The following is a 13,412-nucleotide window of genomic DNA, read 5'->3' as shown; positions in this document are numbered from 1 at the left end:
TTTTTATAATTTCTTATCAAGGAACTCGTTTCATTTTTAAATAAAAATTACGTTTACCTTTATTTCCTCGTAATAAGGCATGAACAGGCGTGGCCTTACAAAAAATCCATTTTTCTTCCCTCCCCTTATCCATGCATTCATTCGTAAATTCTCCCTCTCATCTCCTATCATATGACTCGGTGGAGTTGAAACTAATCCTCTTCTAATAGCCTAAACACAAAAAAGTTTCATTGAACATCATATAAAGATGAGTATCTATATTTGAGCGAGTTTAATGTTTCGTACTTGAGCCAGCGCTTCACTATTTGGGGGTAATATGTGATCCATTCTGACAAGCGGTAGAAGCTCGCTAAGTATCTCTCGCAACTCTATATCGCTTAAATCCCTTTTCTTCAACCCCTTTCTTGTCACAGAGTGCACTGTATGACTGAGCAAATTTGGTTCCCGATCTTCCATACGACGCACCAATTCTTGTTCCCCCCACTTGAGTACCGCCTGCAGTATTTCAAGTTCGCTCGCTTGCAAGAAATGACTTTGCAAAACGTTCGCCAAATGTACGTGGTCCAATTGATGGAGAATAGAAGAAGAAGCGACTGGCTGGAATTCCTCTCTTAAATAATGCAAAGCTTGTCTATGTACCCATGCCGATCCGTGAGGTTGACTGCCCCACCTATAAAAATATAATTGGAATTCGATAAGAACAATGAATTCTTGAAAGATGCATTTCATTTAATAATGTTCCAAATTATGGGAAACTCACTTCAAAACAGTTGGGAGCGATTCCAATGTAAGGTATTCTAAAATAAGATCTTCACAACCCTGTGACAATATATCTAGTTCCAAAAATCTGCCGATTTGGTACAATTCCATCGCTTCTTCTAAGGGACTTGGTCGAACACGTCCAGTATGAGTAAGAGCCTGAACCTGAGAACAAACATATGGACAAGGATAATTTACAATCAAACGATAAATTACCTTTCTTGAAATTACTAATAGAACTTTCTTATTTAAATAATAAATAAAGTACTTAAAAAAACGGCAATAAATATTCATATAGACGTAAGCTACATTTGGTCTTGGCTCAAAAAATTAGTTAAGGTATATTTATGGAAAATAATATAATTACCTCTCCGAGACTACCAGCGCTGTTCCCGCAACCATTACCTCTCATAATTAACGATAAATCAACTGTATCTAAATACACTGCATGTAACAATACTCTGGCGTATCGTTTGGGTATTACACTCTCATCCAAAACTATTCTAGTGGGTATATGAAGCGCTCTTTCTGTGTGATCTTCCCCAGATCTAGTCCGTCTTTGTATTAAGTTTCTGAAGAACGGGGATCTCGCAGAAAGTATCGCTTTATGACATGGCAGTTCTAACTTTGGCCGGAATCCATATTCTGAACTTCCACTATCTGGTCTCTGGTAATCACTGTCCGATGTGAACACTAACGCAGCGTCCGCGTAATCACCGGTGTCCAGCAGGTATCTGAGATCGTGTTCCAACGGATTCGGCGTGCCGAATTCTTCGCTCAGTCGTCGCAAGAGATTCGCCTCCAGAGCTGCATCGTGTGGACAAATATCACCAGTGTAGAGATATCGCAATAATGCTGAAAACATTTGTACTTCGAGATTCGGTGTTCTCAGCTCCAAACATATTCTAGCACCGTATCCTACGATTCAATAAAATTAAAATTAATTTTTTCAATTCAGTCATCAAACGATTAACGCGTTCACTGCAGTACTTATATAGTGTATAAATTAAAACATACAGAGTTCGGAAATAATCTTGCATAATAATTCATATAAATCATATACGAAAGTTACAAATGAAAAACATAATAAGGCACATTTCCCGTCTTTTATAAAAGAGCGATTTTAAACTATAATATGTTGATAACTAATTCCACATCAAAACTACCTTTCCATTTGATTTTGGGATTATATAATGCATTTTTATTATCTTCTTGATCATTTAAAAAATTATAATTACTTTGTATGAGTATATAATGATAACCAAGCAAAAGTAACATGATTAAACTAATATTAGTCGTCTCTTACAAATCATTATGGATGAACCATCTGTTTTCAAAATCTATCAAGTTGTCCTTTTCTTCTACTATTTCATACTCAAATAAATTCTTTTAGTTGCTAAACGACATACAAATAAAAAGATTAAAAAAATGATCTTATCAATGTAGTATCGTGAAATAACCGTGTAAAAATCGATGAACTTGTAAGGAGTGCAAAAGTAAAAGTTCTGACGGGCCAGAAGGGATGGGAAATCCCCATAGGTCATCGAGCTCAACGACATGTCCGCGGCCCTTTCAGGAAAAGGAGTATCTGGGAAGGCGAACGTGACCATATTTGCTCATGGACAACTGTAAAAACGTGCGTGTGGTGGGAGTACGGAAACCGTTAAAAAGAGACGCTTTGGTGGAAAAAGTTGTTATTGTCATTGATTGACATGAGTTGTAAGTTATCATTAGTGGTTACGAGTTGATTAGTTGTATTGATTTAGTTACTCTAGTTGTAATACATTAATTTATTAAGAAATAGATTTAGTTAAATAATTATAGTTTTCTGTTTTATCATTTGTAAATACATATATAAAATAAAATCACTATAATTTCGGAGGGCTCGAGCCGAGATTGAACAAAACAAAAAACTATAATTATTTAGACAACAAAGCGTTCCTTTTAACGGTTTTCGTACTCCCACCACACACGCGTTTTTATAGTCTATGACCAAATATAGTCACGTTCGCCTTTCCAGATACCTCCTTTTCCGAAAGGGCCATGGACAAGTCGCTGAGCCCGATGACCCATGGGGATTTCCTATCCCTTCTGGCCCATCAGCACGTTCACTTTTATCTACATCTCTTTACAAGTTCATCGAGTTTTACATGATTACTTCACGATACTATATCATATTATTCACATGTTATCTTCATATATAAAATCTTACGTTATAAAGATAGGATTTATATAAAAATGACTTACTAAGATACAGATAGTAAGTGATAGAAGGCTAACAAGCAGTGAACGTGTTAGACTACTCCAAAGAGAAGAATAATTATATACCCGGGCATCCAGCCAGCAAATCTCTAAAGTAGGGACAACGGGCTGACAACAGGGCTCTGTGAACAGGGAAGCATGCTCCTCGGTAGACGAGATCCACATCAGAACAATGTTTATAGTCGTACAACATCGACAAATCCTGTTTGTATGTGGCAGCCGGTGGTCTAGCTAATTCGGCTTGAACATGGAGATCCTTTAATGCAGCCAACGCCTCGTACTCCTCCAAAAGCGCCGTTGCCTCTAAATGGCTCCATGTTGAGACCAAATCTCGGATTATCCTACCATGGTCGCAGGCCTTTGAAGACCGACGTCTTCGAATGAACTTCTTCCGTAAAGTCGCGAACCCCGTCATTTTCTTCTTCTTTTCCCTGAAAATGGACATACGATTTTTATCAATCCCGTAATCGTTAACCCGAGGTCAAAGAACTCATTAAAGCGCAGCTAAAGATACTCGCAGCTGTGCGAATATCGTTAAAATAAGATCTCTATAGTGTACAGATCTAGCCGATGAAGAGAAACGGAGCGACTCCGATAATGAGATCCAATGTTAAATGTTTAAATACCTGATAGCAATGCCATGTTGATCAGGTGGATTACCAGAGGATGAAAGTCTAGCTGCTTGGACCGAATCTCCACCTACACTGGTAATGCTTGACGATGCAGAAGCACCCATTCTATGTATCATGTAGGAAGCATCTCCACGCCGTCTTTTCACGAACCAGCAATCCCTTTTATCGGAATTATCAACCTCCTTTGGTCGTCTACGTTGCAATACACACGGTGTCAAAATTCGGAATACATTCATTGCTCACCCAGACAACAGCCTGAAATCATTGTGCACCTTTTATACGATAAATACATCTCCTTAATTCCACTCGTGTTTATCACGCGTAATTACCACGCTCAAACTTCGAATATTGTTTTCCAAAATTGTTTATGAAAATTTGTTCGAAGGTCTCTCTTATCTTTTCGTAATTAATAGATATTTTAAATTTAAATTTAATTGCAAATTAAATTTATAAATTAAATTTTGCCAGAATATTAACACGTTTCGTATCATAGGAAGATTAGTATTTTTTAATAAATTTTTTAATCACTTCTCAAAGAGTATCTGTTTCTAATAATTATTTTCATTTATCAAATAGAAATTTCCACTGAAGATATGTTCAAACATTTTGTTTTCCATTAATAATGGACAGACATTATGCGATATTAATAAATTTTATACCATATCAAATTTAATATTTTTTTCTAAAGTTTCAACGATCTGCAAATAAATCCTAAGAATGATCTTCTTTAGATTCATTTCGTTTAAATATTTTAATCATTTACACGTGACACAAAACATGTTAAACATCCACATCAGCGCATAAAGATACTTTAATGATAAAAGACGAAAGACGAAAATATTATTTGCAGAAACTTCTTATTCGATGTTATTTTATTGAAAAGTTTACAATGTCTGCGCTGGACAAATGTTTTGTTAAAAAACTTCTTTCCGGTCTCGTTCTTATCTAAGTCCACGCAGACGGGTCACTTTAAACATTGACCAAATATGCGATCGTATATTTCGAGTGATGATGTAAAAAAGAAAATATAGTAACTCGGAAAAAAATAAGTATCAGTTGCTAATTTATCTGAACACATACACACACATATAGACATCGTTTTTTTTTTTTTTTTTTTTTTTTCTTTAAATATCTTTCTTCCTTTCTATTTGTTTTATTGTACACGGTATTCATTACCTGTGCATATTTGTTAAAATGTTGAAAACTAATGCATATCAAGGTCAATATTTCAAAGCAACGATGTCAAATGCATTCTCGTTTTCCGTGATACAATTAAAATTTTTATCATGCACAACAGTCGATTCTATATGTACTACCTAAAAAATTCATTTCGTCGAATTTACTGCCTACGAAAAAAACGAATTATTTTAAACGTTTTCGATTGTATATCGTTCAAAGTGTTTTTATTTCTTCATTGTGTTGCTTCAATTTTTTCGTTTACAAAAAGAGAAAAGGAAGAAAAAAAGGACCGTGTAAGCACGTGACGAAACGATTTACGTAAAAATAACGAAAGTTGCTGATCGCATCTTAAACTTTCACTTTCTTAGCCAACATACGATATTTACCTAGAAAGTGCACTGCATTGAATTCGGAAGCGCCTTTTAAATGGATACGCTCAATGCTCGATACATTTTTCATCCATTTCCGACGAAATTATCGAGGCTTGAAATGAACAAATTTTTGGAAGTCATCAAATGCTGAATGACATATTAAAGTCATATAATAATCTTACGAGGATTATTCTTATCAAGCTGTTCTGGGAGGTAAAGATTTCTTTTTAAAACTCTCCAATTTGTCTCATCTATGCAGAAGCCTTGGAAATAAGCACTAATCTCTATTAAAAGTAACTGCTCGCAGGCAAGTGCAATGAAACAAATACTTTGAATTAGCTTAGTAGTGTAATATTGATAACACTGATGTATTTGTGACCTCTTTGGTCTAGTTTCTTTTATTATATAATTTCACAAGTGTACTAGTGCAGTTGCAATCTTTATTTGATTATTTTATATGACAGATATGACTCGATGATGAAACCGGTTTTCAAAGCATCTAAATGCTGTATAATAATCATCAATGTCTATTACATTTGAATGTAAAAAATATTCAACTGATTACAACTATTAATTATTATAGACACAATTTTTTTTGCATATTCTGATATCTTTAATGATAAGAATGAAAATATTTATAATATAATGAATTAAATAAAAGGTCAATGACGTTGTAAAGCTGAATGCATGAAAACTGCATTAATTAATTTACGCTAAAAATGAAATGCTAATACCAATGGCAATCCTAATCAACTTTGCCCTTTGAAACTTAAAATAAGCAATTGGAAGTACATGGAACAAACTTTAAATATAACCTTATTCCAACATTTATAAATATCTAAATGACCTTTAAAATTTAATCTACTTTACATACAAAAAATAAAATATGATAATATCAAGGAGAAAACTTCATTTCAAAATATTATTAAAGTGAGTATTAAAAATCTTGCTACCAAAGTGCTATCAAAGCTTACAAAATATATGATTTTTAAAAAATGTGTTACTTATATATTAATATATACTATATAATATTAAACAAAAATATAAATTCGAATATACTTTTTATTATTACATAATATTTATTATGTATTTAGCTGACTGTCGCTTATATTCTCTTACTAGACACATTTTTTGCAAACATATATCCAATACACAATTTTTTAACATATTCATATACAAATTCAAAGTATAAGTAGAACATTCATTTACAAACATCAAAATGGGTCAAAGTATTTCATCCCATATTTACATAAGCATAATTCTAAAGGAAATACACAATCAAAAATTAGTTTAACACAAATGTATTTCTCAAATATACTGTTTTTACATTTAAATATATACATTTTTAATTTTAATATATATCAGTACAAAATATAACTAATTCATAAAAATACAGAGACAATTAAAACCAAATATAAATCAAACAATAACTAATAAATGTAAATAAATATTTAGATTCCTATATACGATAAAAATATATTGCTTGTACTACAAAATAAAAATAAAGCACTTATAATTGTACAATCAAACACAATTGCACTAACACATTACATTAAACGAATATAACATAAAATCCACTAAAAACATCACTAATTCGACGAAGCAAGGGTGAAGAACACAACACACGAAAAAATAAAAAGGCAGAACACCCAGTAACTCCATTACAAAACAATAAGCCAGAGAACTTCTACTGACAGTAACACATCAATAGGTCAATAGTAGTCAGCTGAGCTATGATTGCAATCGCGTTACGTGTAACAATGCGTATGACGTACGCTTAGCAAGTTCAGTCACCTCCGCGATTACGTGGGGAAAGAATAGAGAACAAAAAAAAAAAAAAAAAAAAAAAAAGGAAGAAGGAGCACATATCTAATAACGAGCGTGCAGGTATACGTGGTAGACGATAATATCGAGATACAATAAAATCTTAAATAGAGATATAATCACAGAGTACGTCGGGAACGTCAAGGAAGCACGGAAGTGTCTCGTTACCTGGATATCTCGGGTGCATGCGTTCCATCCATTATTTCCATTCTCGAGGGACTTCCTTGAATTCAAACTGGCACAAGTAATCATCACAAAGCGCGACGGCCATGTTTATGCTCGTCAACTTAGTCTGCATGTAAATAAAAGTTAATCGCGGCACGATATGTATCATCTGTACCTCGCATTTCTGTATTAACGAAATCTATGAGACAGGTTTACGAGAGACGAGCATTCAGACACGTTAAGTAAATAGAGCCATACAGACGACGACGTATTATTGGGAACACAGAAAACCGTCTGGTCGCACGAAAACAAACCTCGACGGCAGTCATTGCTAACTGCAATGAGCTCGATGATAGGCGAAACGAAAATAACACGGAACGTTAAAAATAATGTGTGAAATAGTATTGTTTACGTTCACGACGCTTTCACAGATAACAGTATCGTTTAAGGCATACACACAGAGAAGAAATTTTTCTGACACCGAAAGATTTATATTACATCTGATCATGCGCGAATACACAATTCCGCGATGAAGTACTCCATGTCCAAATCTTGATGGAATTGGAGCGACAAAGAGGTTAGGTTTACTGATCGTTAATAGCAGTGGCAATAAAATATATTTCTTTAATATTACCGAAGAATAACGCGGTTTGTTTTTGTTTAAACGAATTCCATGGAACGGTTGTTACGAACTGTTACCCTGCGTTTCCATGGAACTAATAGATTCTTCACCCTAAAGGTGGAGCCACAATGGACGCGTTCGCAGCGTCATCTCCAACAAATTTTCGATTGGAATTGGAACTAAAGTTGTTTCAAGCGCAGAAGAATGAATCGTCGAGGCTGGTAACAGTCAGATCTCGATTGAATCGTGTACAGTCAGGTGTTGAAAAAAGCGGGAGGGAAAGTGAGAGGTTCGCATGCTGTGTTATTCAACTCTGACGTGGGTGTCAAACGCGATTTCGATTCCAGGAGTATACGTCCAGCCAAGGGAAAACTACTGTTTGTAAAATGCAGTAAGTCTTTTCAGCCGTTTTTCGTTGAATCATCATAAATGCGCGTCTAGTCATTTGATGTTTTCTTTATCATATAGATCATTTTCAATTTTGCAATACATCCCCGTTTTGACAATAAGATCTTTTAACTCCGTAAATATCGTATTTGGCAGGTACAATCCACCAACTGTGATCCATAAATACATCCGTGCTCGTGGGTCACAAACAACTTTGTTTGCATACAGTTTTGTTTTCGTTTTCGTTGAGTCAAGCGATATTGCATATGTATATGTACAGCTGTTATAACGTAGTGTGGATCCATTGATTTGGCGCGCTCGAATATTTTACAAGTTGTCGTCCTTCTAAATATGTTTCAAAGTCTTTTTCAGAGAAATTTGTATAAACGTGAATTAACGCGAGGACAGAAAAATCTATTTACATGAAATACTTTTGTAATGCAAATATATCATTTATGTAAGCGATAGAATTTTATTTCACGAATAAAATGAATAAATAAATGAATAACGTAATTTTTAATTTAACGCTTATTGCGAAAATGTATATTAATTAATATTGATTAATATTGCTCTGTATTACTCGACATTATGTAATTTGAAAATATTTTAGCAATGTAAAATTGTAAATTTGCAAATAGATAAATTTCACTTATTTTTTCTGGATTAATTCTAATTAACTATTTGAAAATCTTAAATATTGATTATTTTATTAGTTTAAATTTTTTAATGTTTTTGTATTAAGATTTTATTATACTTATGTTGCAAATTTATATTAAGCATACTTTTGTAATGTATAAAATGAAATAATAACATATATAAACACTGCTTACTGTAATATTGCACTTTATATACACTAAATATAATTTAAGGTATTTGAACATGATGCAATATCATATGATGTAACTTATAATTTATGAATTGGTAATGAACTAGATTTCAGTCAAGATTGTTGGCCACAATAACAAAAGAATGTTATGATCATTAATAGTTCAAGCTTTCAAAATGATTTTATGTGCATGTAAAATAATTTATTGTTTTGTTTATTAAATATCATTAAATATAGGACACTGTTTTAAATATTGTTCTAAATATATTTTATGATGGTTATTGTTTCTTATTTATAGATATGGAGTCATTCTTGGAATTGTTTGATCCAGATAATAACAAACACAGCCAGAAAGATATTTGGAATGATTCAGAGAACGAAGGAAATCGAATGTCAGACTGTGAAAATTCAAGTATTGATGATGATCAGGAGGAAAGACTACCACCAGAACCTGAACAGGGTAATGTTGAATATAAACTAAAGCTAATAAATCCATCTAGTCAACGGTTTGAACATCTTGTAACACAAATGAAATGGCGTCTCAGAGAAGGCCACGGGGAAGCTATTTATCAAATTGGTATGAAACTGTTTTATAAACTATAATTATCTAATCATATATCTTTAGTGACTTTATTATTTATCATATTGTTATTTAATTATTAGGTGTGGAAGATAATGGAAAATTAACAGGCTTATCAAGAGAAGACATGAAGGCATCATTAAAAACTCTAAATGATATGGCAGCTAGATTAGGTGCTACAACAAGTATACTACGTGAAAGACATGCCAATTCTAAAAATAAAGATATAACCACACGTCACAATAAAGAGGAAAGACAGATAGCAGAAGTTTTAATAAGAAAGTTAAGGAAAGGGGATAGAGAGGATCAAGATAGTATTATTGATTTGAGACTTGCAGTCACTGGTGCCCAGGATGCTGGAAAATCAACTCTCTTAGGTGAGAGGATTAGCAGAGGACATTTAAGGTAGAGAAATATACTTAGAGTTTACTCTGCTAAATTCGTTGTTCATTTAGTTTATAACAATTGAATTGAAATGTAAATTTTAATGTATCTGAAATGTATATAGGAGTATTAACCCAGGGTGAGCTAGATAATGGTAGAGGGAGAGCAAGGCTAAATATGTTACGACACCTTCATGAGATAAAAACAGGTCGTACATCATCGATATCTCACGAAATTATAGGTTTTGATAGCAAAGGGCATGTTCTAAATTATGCGGAAATGGCAACTGCAGAAGAAATATGCGAACACGCGTCGAAAGTTGTTACATTTATAGATTTAGCCGGTCATCGTAAATATTTAAGGACTACGGTACTCGGTCTCACAGGTACGATAACTCGAGTTATCTTGGTAAATTGTAAATTTTATTAATGAGTGATTTATAACCCTATCTTTCAGGATATTCACCTCATCACGTGATGTTAGTTGTAGCACCGCCTATGAATGAAGCGTCGCAAGAACACATGGCGTTATGTCTTACATTGGGACTTCCATTTTTTATAGTTGTAAACAAGATCGATCTTGGTTTTTATAGTATATCCGAAACAATAAATCAGTTAGAGAACGCAATTAATGCACAGGGATATTGTAAGCAATTAATAATGTATAATAACAGTCAAATGTCGTGGAATTATGAATCAGACATAATACCAGTTTTCAATGTGAGTTGCGTTACCGGGGAGGGTTTGGAAGATTTAACAAATTTTATTAAGAATTTATCACCATATAACGTGAATTCTCCAGATTCAGATCCTGAATCGTGTCTGTTTCAAATTGACGAAACTTTCAGGTGCATACTTTTTTCTAAAAATATAATTAGGATTATATCCAGTAACCATATGAATTATAAAGTCAAGCTGTTTTCTTTTATTTCATATAGAGTAGCAGGTTTGAACGAACCTGTTTTGGGAGGATTGCTTGTGAGAGGAGCAATCGCTCCTGGAACTCGATTGTTGGTAGGCCCTTTACCAGACGGTGAATTCAGTCCTGTTAAAGTTGTTAGCTTACATCGAAACAAGACTCCATGCTGTTTAGTAAGAGCATCGCAGAGTGCTAGTCTAACATTAGCACCACCAACAAATCGAAGCCCCCCTTTACCCCATCTAAGACCTGGAATGGTTTTAATATCACTATGGGACCAACCTCATGCTACACTTTTTTTCCAAGTATGTTCAACATAATGATATCTCACGTAAAATACATATAAGAATACATATAAGATTTAAATAAATTACTTATTATAATTTTATGTGTATATTTTTAGGCAACTGTATTAATAGTGTACCACGCGACTGCAATATATTCCGGTTTTCAAACAACTGTACATGTAGGGAATGTAAGACAGACGTGTATCATTAAAGGAATAATGGACGCAAAAGACAGAGGTTTACAAACGAACGATACGGCATCCGTGTTGTTTAGGTTCGTCAATCATCCGGAATATTTGCACGTCGGTATGCGATTATTATTGCGAGAGGGTCGTACTAAAGGAATCGGTAAAATAACACAGATATTTCCACTAATAGGTCAGCAGAATAATATGTAGTAAATAAATCAAATAAAATTTTACATGTAAAAAGTATTAAAGTATGCAATACATTTATGAAGATGATAAGAAAGTTACTGTAATATTAGATGTAATTATATCATGCGCCTGGCATAAGTATTTAAAAAATACCGATAATATTCGTTATAAAGCACACAGTGGTTTTGTTTGTTTTCGATTTTCTTCTTCTGTTTACTACAATGAATGTATGTACTCGATTAGACTTGATTTAGTTTAGTTTTCTATGCTCTTAAAATAGAGAAGTTTTTTTATGTGAGAAAGACAAGGAACAGCTGGTCTTGATAATATATTTTCTGCCTTTCTTTTTCTTAAAAAATGTGTTGTTCAGTAACGAAAGAAGTAGTATAGGATGAACAGTGTCAGATGAAAATTATTGATTGATAGCTAAAAAAAAAATACTTCTGCTTCAGGTGCATAAGAGAAAATAAATTTAGTTGTAAGACAGAAAAATCTTAGAATCATAAAATTTCATGGACCTTAAATAGTACCTTTGTTTCATTATAGTATTTATGAAATCGCTAACGACTATGCTTATTTTGTGATATGAAATAAAAGGTCGTTTTATGTCATCTTTTTGTGTGTGACGCTGTAGTTTAAAAGTTCTTTGTGAGAACAATCATTATAATAATGCAATGTTTCTCTATAAAACTTCATTTTGGCTATGAATCTATTTATTCTGCTAGTATTTAAGAAACGAAAGACTAAAAAAACGTTATAGTTGAGAAACGCAGAATAAAAATTTTCGCAATAGACTACTATTGTGAAATGATAAGCATTGAGTGCTGTATCGTTTATAATTCATAGAACTTTCAGAAAGAAAATTATATATTTATATATATATATATATTTGTGTTATGTATATAGAAAGAAAAAATGTTTTCTGTCAAAGAATCAAAAAATGTTACTTAAGACGGTTGTATTTGCGCACGTGTCTAAATTGTAAATGATCAAGTCTTCAAGACTATATGAGGTTACATATCATGTTGAAATGTTTTGTAATCATAAATCATTATGCAGCCGTCCAAGAAAAAGGTTTTGTTTTATTTGCATTAAATCTCAAGTGTAATGCTGTATTATAAACTGTAAAATATTTTGAATAAAGCAGAAAAATTTACACGTCTATTTGGAGTGAATTTAAAATATTGGAACCATATTTTATATCTAAAAAAATCCGTCTTTATTGTCCAAAAATAAGTAGATCAAACAATGTGATAACTAATATATACATATGTCGGAGATGAAGGGACGCGGGAGCCTTTCTTTCGGAATATTTGGGAAGGTCCCCAATACTTTAGTCCAAACTTTTTATTATAGTCGTACTTAAACAATAAAACTGAGAAATAGCTGTTTATGAGTTAAGTCAATTATGATTATCTGAAATTTATGACAGCGGGCTTTGGCTCGAAGTGGCATAATGGGTCACTGAACGTAGCCACGGTCACGAGAGGGACGTGTACCTAACAGAGATATAAAGTAATTAAATAACTCTCCTTAAAAACAGGGATTGATCTGAGGAATACGGAGAGAAGTATATAAGGGCAGTTCCACTTGGACTGAGGCGCAATCCGATAGGTTCGACTAGCCCAGTGAACATCGAGTACCTAATTGAAATCGTCATCCCGTTGACCGTGTATTCGTTATCGAACCTAAATTCATCGTCATAGACATCTCGATCACTCAATCATCGATATCACTTGTTAACTTTTGTAATACATTCCTATAAACAAACATCATCTGATATAAGACAACTATGGACAACTTGCAGCAAGACTCATCACACGCCCCGTTTTCCAAAGA

General features: G+C 33.3%; 2 protein-coding genes across 7 annotated transcripts in view; one reads left to right on the top strand and one right to left on the bottom strand.

Moving 5' to 3' along the window:
- Positions 1-7,913, bottom strand: part of LOC139993692 (BTB/POZ domain-containing protein 7) — a 31,054-nt gene extending 23,141 nt beyond the window's left edge. For 2 of the 6 annotated variants that reach the window (XM_072015650.1, XM_072015651.1), the window contains exons 1-7: positions 7,196-7,913; positions 3,648-3,908; positions 3,088-3,452; positions 1,127-1,677; positions 761-924; positions 286-670; positions 58-210 (exon numbers count right to left, since the gene is read on the bottom strand). In XM_072015650.1, coding sequence (XP_071871751.1) covers positions 58-210; positions 286-670; positions 761-924; positions 1,127-1,677; positions 3,088-3,452; positions 3,648-3,889 — 1,860 coding nt within the window. In that variant the 5' untranslated portion in view covers positions 3,890-3,908; positions 7,196-7,913. Of the gene's footprint in view, positions 1-57; positions 211-285; positions 671-760; positions 925-1,126; positions 1,678-3,087; positions 3,453-3,647; positions 3,926-4,312; positions 4,991-5,218; positions 5,316-7,195 lie in introns of those variants that run through there. The other 4 variants (XM_072015647.1, XM_072015649.1, XM_072015646.1 and 1 more) reach the window with 4 other exon arrangements.
- Positions 7,914-7,976: 63 nt separating this feature from the next.
- On the top strand, positions 7,977-12,737 carry LOC139993694 (GTP-binding protein 2). The gene is made up of 7 exons (XM_072015656.1): positions 7,977-8,205; positions 9,326-9,604; positions 9,691-9,984; positions 10,116-10,376; positions 10,448-10,838; positions 10,929-11,214; positions 11,313-12,737. The coding sequence occupies exons 2-7, from the start codon at positions 9,328-9,330 to the stop codon at positions 11,592-11,594; spliced, it is 1,791 nt and encodes a 596-aa protein (XP_071871757.1). The 5' UTR covers positions 7,977-8,205; positions 9,326-9,327; the 3' UTR covers positions 11,595-12,737.
- Positions 12,738-13,412: the final 675 nt, after the last annotated feature.

The sequence above is a fragment of the Bombus fervidus genome, chromosome 13 (genome assembly GCF_041682495.2).
Source record: "Bombus fervidus isolate BK054 chromosome 13, iyBomFerv1, whole genome shotgun sequence".
NCBI classification, from domain to species: Eukaryota; Metazoa; Arthropoda; class Insecta; order Hymenoptera; family Apidae; genus Bombus; species Bombus fervidus.
This window is presented reverse-complemented; position numbering and strand designations above follow the sequence as displayed.

Bases quoted from the DNA above. Each gene is read 5' to 3' on its own strand.
- LOC139993694 (XM_072015656.1), top strand. From the start codon at position 9,328: ATGGAGTCATTCTTGGAATTGTTTGATCCAGATAATAACAAACACAGC. The intron at 9,985-10,115 runs GTGAGAGGATTA...AAATGTATATAG, and splicing joins TGGAAAATCAACTCTCTTAG to GAGTATTAACCCAGGGTGAG. The intron at 10,839-10,928 runs GTGCATACTTTT...TATTTCATATAG, and splicing joins CAAATTGACGAAACTTTCAG to AGTAGCAGGTTTGAACGAAC.